This window comes from Cavia porcellus, unplaced genomic scaffold (assembly GCF_034190915.1).
Source record: "Cavia porcellus strain 051 isolate PalLab524CR breed Dunkin Hartley unplaced genomic scaffold, mCavPor4.1 scaffold_14, whole genome shotgun sequence".
NCBI classification, from domain to species: Eukaryota; Metazoa; Chordata; class Mammalia; order Rodentia; family Caviidae; genus Cavia; species Cavia porcellus.
This window is the reverse complement of record NW_026947497.1, coordinates 399,267-410,260: the sequence shown is the minus strand read 5'-3', so window position 1 is coordinate 410,260 and position 10,994 is coordinate 399,267. Positions and strand designations below refer to the sequence as shown.

General features: G+C 35.7%; 1 protein-coding gene across 1 annotated transcript in view; it reads left to right on the top strand.

Moving 5' to 3' along the window:
• The first annotated feature begins 1,407 nt into the window (after positions 1-1,407).
• The window catches only part of LOC100724292 (olfactory receptor 4P4-like), a 28,235-nt gene continuing 18,648 nt past the window's right edge, over positions 1,408-10,994 (top strand). Inside the window, 1 exon segment of the mRNA XM_063224402.1 lies at positions 1,408-1,774. Within this exon segment, the coding sequence (XP_063080472.1) occupies positions 1,408-1,774 (367 nt within the window).

Sequence of the window (10,994 nt, the reverse complement as noted above, 5' to 3'; positions counted from 1 at the left end):
TCTACTGTAATTTTATATGGTAAGATGTATCAAGATATAATAAGCAAATAAATCATTTTACTAGTGACTTCCCATCTGTATTATTGAAAGTCATTATGAATCCAAAATCATGCAACCAGAAATGAATGTCTATAATCTTACTTATCATTTGTATAGTGTAATGTCATCCCTTACCCAAAATAGCATTATCTAAAATTTTTTTAAAAATTAAGAAATAATCTAATATCATGGCTACTTTTCCAATATTTCTCCAAAAATCTGAACTGAATTTAAACTGTAAGTTAATTGTTTTGTAATTCACAGAAGGATATATGAAATTTGTCTAGCTATATATTTACCATGTGTTTTGTGCTGAGGTTTCATTCATTCATTAATTGTTTATAAATGAGACCAGAAGTTGATAAAAATAATGTCTATTCCAAGTGTTTTCAGGATCCCTTACTGTAACAGTGCAAGGTAAAGGAAGGCTAGGGATTTTGTAGGTGATCTCATTGTCCTCATGTCACTCCTGGGTTACTCATGTTTAAACACACTGTGTTCATGAAAACAACAGATGCCTCTTCTGGAACATGGAACTTCTATTCACAGCCTCAAGTCCTTTTTACTTTATTAATGGAAAAATGATAGGAAATTTTTTTTCCAGCAAGAACTTCAGGGAAGAGGGTGTCTCCATGTGCCTGTGAAAATTAAAGCCTCTGTTTCTTTTCCTGATGTTTGAATGTGGAACCTTGATATAGAACAGCACAAAGAACAAGGAAACAAATCTGAACCACCACAGAGGGAGAGTACAGATAAATGTGTTGGATACTAACCAGAGCATCAAGGCTTCCTTATTCATGTGGCTATTATGTGTTCATTCAAAGGTTCAAACAATTTCCCATGCTCCTGTAAATTTTTATCTAATTCTTCCCTAGTTATGTTGAGCAAATCTTTTACTAAGGTTGCTATTTCTGTCTTTATATGATATATTACTTCTAATTTTGTTTTCTCTATAGCCTCATGTAATTGTTTCTTTACTTCGTTTGCTATATTTTCACAGATTTCGGGTGCATGACTTTTGAAGGTCTCTATTTCGCTGTAACTTGTTCTTGTACCTGATGGCCTAGATGTTTGAGACTGCATTTTGGTTTTTCATTTTGTTATTTTCACTTTCTGGGCCAATATCTGGTTATTTAATCCCAATAGTCGCAACTGTCGGGAGTGTATCTCCTAGGGTCCTATGGTGTGGTTGATATCTACCTTATTGTTGGGTACAGAGTGACCGGAACCTGCCAGCGTCTTCTGTATGCGCAAAAGGCCCTCAAGTCTCCTGTCAAACCAGCACTGCCAGCCCACTGCACTTCAAGGGAGGGAGCAAGAGTGGGAGCCAAACATTCACAGCAGTGCTTGGTCTAAGAGATGGGGAGGATGGCCAAGGGCAGCAGGCCACGGCAGGGTGGGTGTGGTGGTCCTCTGGTTCAGCACAGGGAAGGAGCATGCTGGGTCACAGGCGCGGCTCAGCAGCTGGAACCTCGATGGAGCACAGCAGTCGCCCTTTGGCCCTTGGGAGGAGGTCACCCGAGGGGCATAGGAGCTGCTCAGCAGTCCAAGCCAGGGTGCAGCACGGTGGTCACCCTCTGGGTTGGCAGCAGTGAGAGGGTATGGAGAGGTGCAGGCACGGATCAGCGGGCCAAGCCAGGGCAGAGTGCGGCTGCCAGCAGTGGGAGGGTGCCAACGCACACAGGCTCTGTTCAGAGGCCGGGGCAGGGTGGAGCACGGCAGTCACCCTCTGGCGGTGTGTGTGCATGTGTGTGTTTGTGTGTGCTTGTGTGTGTGTGTGTGTGTGTGTGTGTGTGTGTGTGTGTGTGTGTGTGCTTATTATTTGTTCAATATGACTCATTTGGATCAAGTAAGACTCCTCATATCACACCATTCAACTGTATGTGCCTGGCTTGTAAAGCAGGGAGATTCATGCACAGCACACCTACTTATCTGCTAGAATTACTTTAAGGCTAAAATCTGAAAAAGTTACTCATGATAAAATAAACTTATCCATTGCAGGAGTCATTCACTCACTTAAGAAGCCACCCTATCTATCCATAGAGAGATCAGAAAATTTCATGATCTCTGAACACCATTTTCTACAAAAAGACAGTTTGAAAGGATCACTATATTATCCCAATACATGCAAGTAGAAGGTATCAATGTAACAACACATAAATGTGAAAGTAAAATTTCCTTTTTTTTTTATACTTTTTTTTTCTTTTTTCTTTTTATCAGTACCGGGGATCGAACTCACAACTGCCTGCTTGCAAGGCAGGTGCTTTTAGCGCTGAGCTAAATCCCCAGCCCCTGAAAGTAAAAATTTCTACATAACTAAATACATATATTCATTTGTTCAAAACATAGCGAGTCAAAGTGAAGTAGTCTTTAAACAAAATTTCCTAAAATTTCATAAACCTCAGGTTATAATTGCTTAGATGTATCTAAGAAGAAACCCTATTGATAGCATTCAAATTGATGAGGCCTTACGCATAGAAACATTCATGCAGTAACAATCATAGATGATGATGATGTGAGAAAAACCCCTAGATCCATGAGCAGAGAGAAGAAATAATAATATTCTTATTTCTAATTTCTTCCTCACTATGAAGAGAATCATAAGTACTTTCTCACATCCTCTTTATTTCCAAATGTAAATTTTCTGTTGTCAGTTGCAATGCATACAATGACATATTTTTAACATATAATATTTCTAAATATTCTCTGTAATTCCTGAATACAACACCAAGGTTGCTAGACCTAGCTGCATTGGTTTCATATGGCCTCATTGTATAAAAAATTCAAGCAAATTGAGAAGTTGAAATTTAATTTTCTTTTAATCAAATATAGAAGTAAAACTTATCTATCTACTTCCTTTTACTAGGATATTAGAAGAGAAGTATACTCATACAATTGAAATATTATGATTTAAACAAACCAATATCTTTTTTCAGATAAAAGTAAATTCTGAAATTAATGTTAAATATTGACATTGGATAAGATGGTGTTCCATGGTTTATGATTTGTATAACTTAAGAATTTAAAAAAATTCATTGTCCTAAATGTATTGTGTTATCTCTGATTGAAGCCCACATGATACAAAATATAGGAGTGGCAAATCAGTAACTTATTGATAAAATAAAATTTTACCAAGAAAAATGCATCAAAGTTCATATTATGGACTTGACAAACATTTCTAATAATGCATATAATGGAAAAATAAGTGATTAGTTCTAAAGAATTTTATGCTACATCTTTCCAATTATTTTTCTAATCTAAAATATTCTAAATAAAAATTTAAATAGAAAGGAAAATATTGTTGATTTTCTGTTATCAAAAATTCACAATCCCACATCATTTTCTAATGGTCATGTGTCATGGCAGTATATCTGAAGCTGCCTGCCATGACAGTGATATACAGATTCATTATGAAAATTCTCTCCACAGGAGAAGTAAAAAGGAACATAACAAATTTATGCTACCATCTATGTGTAACATCATCATACATGACAAGAAGCAGACAATAGATTTAATCATCAGGGTAGCCTTTTTTGAAATCATTCTTTAAAAATTATACCTAATTAAAAATTGAGATGAAAGTGGTTCAAAAATGTTCATTTTGGAAAATATTAACTAATAATTTAGAATTATGAACATTTCAATCAGTCTTCCCTTCAACTCATCTTTCCCACTCTACAAATCTTTGAAGTTTTTATAATATATTACATTTTTTATCAGAATTCTTTTCAGTTATAAAAGAATATTTTTTTCTCTATCTGGGCACAATCTTCTCTTAATGACCTGAAACTATGATCACTTCAAATTCCAGGTTCTTTTTGTTTCTTAGTGTTTCACTCAGGTATTACCCAAATATCTCTCTCTCTCTCTCTCTCTCTCTCTCTCTCCATCTCTCTCTCTTTCTCTCTGTGTCTCTCTGTGTCTCTGTGTTTCTCTCTCTCAATCTCTTTGTGTCTCTGTCTCTTTGTCCCTCTGTCTCTCTCTCTTCCTGCATTTGGAAAGAAAAGAATACCTTTTTGTCTTGATTGCTTTTCTGTCATTGTAGAGAATAAATACCTTATACCCAAATGAAAGAAGAAAAGGTCTATTTAGCTTACAGTGATTAGAGGTTTCAGTCCATACTAAGCTGGGATCAAAGAGGGGGTGGTGTGATAAGGGGCAGTCATTCATGGCAACCAAAAAAGACAAGACCAAAAAGGCCAAAAAGGGCAGAGCAGCCTCCTTATCATTGCTATCATTATGGTTGATACATTGTGTCAACTTCAGCAGTTTAGAAGTTTCACTGAGGGGCTCCGAATGGTGCCAGGGTTCTTACTTTGTAAAGATCCTCATCCTTTGCAAAAGAGAGCAAGGAAATTTTGATTGAGTGATGCACCTGGCCTGGAAAGGTGTACATTATAAGGAAAGAGAAGAGGCTAGTTTTATCTCTCTTACTCTGGCTTCTGCCTTGATGTCCCAGTGCCATGCCACCCTGCCTTGGAGCCAGCTGGTTATGGACTGAGAGCTCCAGAAAAAGTGAGCTAAATAAACCTTTCCTTTCTTCATTTTGGGTGCTGGGTATTTTGTACCAGCAATGAGATAAAAGTAACCAAGACACCTATAGTGTATGCTGCCTCCCTACCCCTAGAAAGTGGCAGCACTCACACCAACAATCCTAGCGCTAGACAAGGAACCAATCATGAAAATTAGATTCAGCTACCTCTGCGACTGCCTGAGCCTTGGGTATAATCCAAACATAAACCTCAGCACTACTTTTTGAACTATCTGTTCATAATGATTAGCTTAAGAGTCTAGACATAGCCAATAAAATAAATACTGAAATAACTCTTAGCTTCAGTTCCTTAAATTTGCTCAAAGTAATTTGAGGCAAGAATCTAATGAGGTTTATATCAAATGTGCATATTAAATGAAGATGGTCATTGTTAAAGTAAGAAAATCTTCTCTGTGGCCTGAACCACCCATTTCACCTTCAGAATTTTTCCCAGGCCTAATATTACTGCATTGCTGTGGAAATAGTAAATTCAATTTTCTCTATCAGTAACTCCGTAACCAGTTCTGTGAGACTTACATTTATTTTGTTAACACATTGATTTTCTTTACATAGCTTCAGAAAATACCACATTTTAAATCTAAATTATCAGTGTGATAGGAATACTATTAGAAAATAAATGATAAACATGAATATACTTAGAAAAAATGAATTGCTAGAAGGAAATAATATACACTTCCTGTAGTAAGTTAGGCCAGAAAATAAAAACATCACTTTTTCACTTAGTTGCAAAGATAAAAAATCAGAATGCACACAGTGGTGAGTAAGAAGCTTGTTACTTGAGCCTGGGACAGGTGGAGTGGAATGGTAAAGAAGACATGTGTAAGAGGTTGCAGGTGAGGTTGTCTGGAAAGAATAATTTCTAATGGACTGTGGTATAATAGGGTAACCAGTTGAAATCAGTCATTATAAACTTCAAAATAGGGATTAAAGATGATTTTAATTTTGTCAACATGAAGAAATGGTTATTGCTTGAGATGACAGATAGGCTATCTGATCATTACACACTGTATATGTACACTGAAATTCTACATTGTCCCCAATATATATATTGTCCCCTTAATATATCAATTAAGACAATAAAAATGTAGTAACATTAACAACAATATATACAGTCAGAGTAAAATTTCATGTATGAGTTGGAGGAATCACTAAATTGTAAATTAAACTTCTTCACACAGACAAATTTGCACTTGTTGTATTTCTGCCCTGTTTGTATTTACCTTGAAAGCAAAAAGGGAGAACTGGTTATTTCATCAGGCTTCAGGTGTAGATACTCCTAATTCTACCAAAAACATCCGGACTATTACAACAACCACTGTTTACTAGACATTTATTATACACTTACTGTGAAATGTGCATGCCTTTCATTGTATTTTATACATTTTCACATACCTAAATGGGGTTTACATCATAATCCTCATGAAAAATGAGGAATATGATCACCAGAAAGGCTTATAATTAACCAAAGTTGATAGAGTTTTTAATAGACTTATACATTCCTGTACTTGATCCATATTTTAGTTGCTTTTATTATAATATAAAATATCCTCTGAAAACTGAAAGATATGAATTTCAAATCTCACCAAATATCAATTTCTTTAATGTTCTGATGATGGTTGTTTCCTATTTTCTGTGGAGGAATGTCCAGCAAATATTACCAAACTGACCCTAAATGATGGTGATGTATGATACGGGAATATTTATCTTTGAGTTTCTAAGAATGATTGTGCCTCTTCCATGACGAGGTGATAATTGCTTTTTTTTATCTTCAGAGTGAATGAGACAAATGCTAACCACTCTCTGTTTCTTTACCCTAAAAATAGGTAAGGAGAATTTCTGTCCCTAAAGTCTAAGATATTTCCTCTTCTCTCAACTACATTTTTTCAAAGTGTACATGAATATGCAAGGGACAAAGAATAAAGCAAGTACAGAAGCACTGGGTACCCAGGTGAACAAAGCTTTCTCCTGCCCTTCAGAACTGTGCTTCCTCAGAGAGAACAAGAAGACACTGTGCAAAATGAGCAACAAGAAAAGATTGCAATGCACCAAGACCCCCTGCTGGCAATGACCAAAAGGCCAAAGATGTGGGTGTTGTTGCAGGCAAGCTTCAGTAATGGGTAGAGGTCACACATGAAATGGTCAGTGACACTGGGGCCACAAAAGGAGAGCTAGAAAGTAAAAATATGGATGATGAAATGCAAGAAGGCCCCTGTTCAGGCTACGTCCATAAGAACACAACAGAACTTCCTGTTCATGATTGAAGAGCAGTAAAAGGGCTTGCAAGCAGTCACACAGTGGTCATAGGCCATGGCTGTGAGGACAATCACCTCCTCTCCACTAAAGAAATATTCAGTAAACAGTTGCACAATGAAGCCTTGAAAACAAGTGGTTTTCCTCTGATACAGTAGGTCCACAATCATTTCAGAGTGATAGCTGAGGAGAAGAGGCGTCCAGGAAAGACAGGAAATTCAAATAGAAGTACATGTGGGACCCCAGCAGAGTAGAGCTGCAGACAATGGTCACCACAGTTAGCATGTTGCCCCCAACAGGTCTTATGTAAACAAACAAAAATACAACACATTCTGAATGTCTGGATTATGTGAAATTTCCAGGAGGACACTTTCAGTGACAAGGCTGCAATTTTTTTTTGTGATTTCTAGGAAAAGGTGAATGTAAAATAAGCCAGGAAATGTAACAAGTGTGATAACAAAGGTTTGCTTCAGACCAGAATATAATTTCCTAGTCATTGCAGGTTAGTTGCACTCAGGTACAAAATTAATGTTAGTATGTCTTGACTATTAAGAATAGAAAATTAGAAATTCATGAAGAGTCATAGTTGGTGATCATTCAGAATTTATTTAGAGATAAATTATTGTCTAGTTTAAAACAATGTGAAATTCTATATAGGATAATAACAGTATCCATATGTGGAGAGAAGATTAATAGCTCTTCTCTTGAATATCAGTGTTCATAATGTAGCAGCAGCCTCCTGAAGACACTGTTGAGTATCAGTCTCAATCCAATTCCATCAGAGGATATGAGATGGACCTATATTATTGTAAGTTGATGGCATGGATGATCTATAAACCATTGCCCATGTGGAGTCTACCATGGCTACAAGGAGAAGAAAAAGCATATATCTGAAAGGGAAATTGAAATCATGATTACTCCACAGAAGTTTTTATAAGTGTCTACTGTTTTGACCTTTTAATGAATTGAATCATTAAAATCATGGCTACCCCAGAAAAGTTCTTATAAAATTTCTTATAAAAGTCTTATACAAGTTTATTCTTTTAATGAATTGAATCATTCTTTCTAATTGAAACTTATGAAATGTTACCTAGCCACAGACTTCACACAGCACACCTGTGCACTAAATGTTAAAGAATTCTTTTTAGAATTGTAATTTGAAAATCAGTAGACAAGTTCATGGGGACGGTATTATTTATCTTACAGTACTGTCCTAATGACTAAGTGGATACATAGATACATGGAAAGCAGTGACACTGAATTTCCTGCCTAAAGAACAGTGTAAATCTTTATTTACTTAAAAAAAGCAAAACAAGACAAGAGTAGAACTAATACATAATTTCAAAAAAATAAGCAGTAAGAAATCACTAGTTGATAATTACATGTTGTCCCCTTAGAAATAGTTGTTCAAGTTACAAAAGTAAAGCATACAAAGTGGACATTCAAACAGAGAGACTGCAACTATACAACAAAAACTCAGTCATATGGTTATCAATCCTATACACTTAAACATACATGCAGTTATATCTTTTAGAGCACTTCATTTTCCTCTTTTTTTACAATAGAAATTACATTTCGGGTTTTATTATTCCTATATTTCTTATTATTTTTACACTAGAGATACAATGTGATATTTATAAATATGATACTTATTTATTTCAATTATGAGGATAGCCTCAAGTTGTCTCCATTTGCCTATGAAGGCCTCAAGATCATCCTTTTTATAGTTGTATAATATTCCATTGTATAAAAATACCACATCTCTTTCATCCACTTTGCAGTTGAAGAGTATTTTGGTTGCTCCAAGATTTAGCTATTACAAATTGTGCTGCTATGAACATGAATGCACATATATCACTGTGATATGACCTTTTCAGCTTTTCTGGGAAAATACCCATGAGGGGAATAGCTGGGTTGAATGGAACTTCCAATGCTAGTCTTCTGAGAATTCTCCATACTGATTTCCATAGTGGATGCACTAGTCTACACTCTCAAGAACTGTGGAGCAGTGTTCCTTTTCTCCGCAGCCTCACCAACATTTGTTATTAGTTGATTTCTTGATGGCAGCCACTCTTTTCAGAGTGAGATGCAATCTCAGTGCTGCTTTAATTTTCATTTTTCAAATAACCATTGATGATGAACATTTCTTCATGCATTTATTTGCCATTTGTATATCATCTGAGAACTGTGTGTTGATCTCCGATGCCCATTTTTGGAGAGGATCTTTGAATTTGGGGGATTGATGTTTTTCAGTTCTTTATATGTTCTGGGTATAAGTCCTTTGTCTGAGGGGTTGCTGGCCATAATTCTTTCCCATTCTGTGGGTTTTCTTTTCACTCTGTTAGTAATTTCTTTTGAAGTGCAGAAACTTCTCAATAATATGAGATTCCAGTTGTTGCTTCTTTGAAGTGTTTCCTGTGCCAGTTGCATTTTGTTCATGAATTCTCTGCCTACCCCTCTGTCTCCAAGACTTCTACCTACCTTGTCTTCCAGTATATTTAGTGTTTCTGTTTTAATATTTAGGTCTTTGATACATTTAGATTTTAGTTTTGTGCATGGTGATAGGCATATGTCTAATTTCAGTCTTCAGCATGTGGAGAGCCAATTTTTCCAACACAATTTATTAAAGAGGCTATTCCCTGAATATTCAGGTCTGTTTCTTTGGCTGCACCATGCTGATTTTATCACTTTGTAGTATTGTTTCAAGCCTGGAATTGAGATGCTTCCTGCCTTGCCTTTGCTGCCTTGCCTTTGCTATTATAGGTTTTGTCTGTTTCCAAATCAATTTTAGGAGTGCTTTCTCTAGACTTGTGGGGTTTGTTAATGGCATTTTCATTGCAATTGCATTAAATCTGTATAACAGTTTTGGGCATATGGCCATTTTCACAATATTGGTTCTTCCTAGCCAAGAGCAAGGAATATCCCACTATTTTCTAATATCCTTTTCAATCTCCTTTTTTAGTATAGCATAATTCTCAGCATGTAGGTCTTTTATATTCTTAGTTAGGCTAATTCCCAAGTATTTCATCTTTTCAGTTGCTATTCTGAAAGGTAATATTTCCATAATCTCTCTCAGTGAGATTTTTGTTTGTGTATAGGAATGCTAGTGATTTTTGAGCATTGGCATTATATCCAGCTAAACTGAATTTGTTCATTACTTCTAGTATTTTTAATGTAATTTTTTGGGTCTTCTATAGGGAGTATCATGCCATCTGCAAATAGTGATAATTTAACTTCTTCCTTTCCTATCTTTGTTCCTTTTATTTCTCTCTTGTCTGATTGCTCTGGCTAGTGTTTCTAGAATTATATTGACTAGGAGTGGTGATAGTGAACATCTTTGTTTTGTTCCTGATTTTAGAGTGAAAGCAATCAGTTTCTGTCCATTTAGCATGATGTTGGCTGTTGGCTTGTCATAGATGACTTTTATAAGATTGAGGTAGACACTGTGTATTCTGAGTTTCTGAAGCGTTTTTATCTTGAACATGTGTTGGACTTTATCAAAAATTTTTTGCACCTATTGAGATAGCCATGTGATTTTGTGTTTTGCTCTGTTGATGTGGTTTATTACATTAGTTGATTTGCATACATTAAACCATCCCTGTACTCCTTGAATGAACTCCACTTTGTCATGATGCATAATCTTGATGACTTGCTGCCTTCTACTTACCAGAATTTTACTGAGAATATTGGCATCAATGTCCATTAATGAGATTGTCCTATAGTTTCTTTTTTGTTTGGGTCGTTCTGTGGTTTTGCTATCAGAAGGATACTTGCCTCCAGGAGTAATTTAAGGAGGATTGCTTATTTTTCAAATTCATTGAAGAGTTTAAGGAGTATTGGCATCAAATCATCTCTAAATTTCTTGTAGAATTCAGCCATGAATCCATCAGGACCTGGCGTTTTCTTTGTTGATAAGTTTTTAATTACATTTCCATTTTCAATAGGTGATATTGGTTTATTCAAAATTCCTATATCTTCTTGGTTGACCTTTGGTAGTTCATAAGTTTCTAGAAATCTGTCCATTTCCTCTGTGTTTTCCACTCTATGTGAGTAGAGATTTTCATAGTAGGTATTTATGACCTTTTGAATTTCCATGGGATCTTCCATAATGTCCCCCTTTTCAGTCTTTCTTGTGTGAATTTTGGTGTTTTAT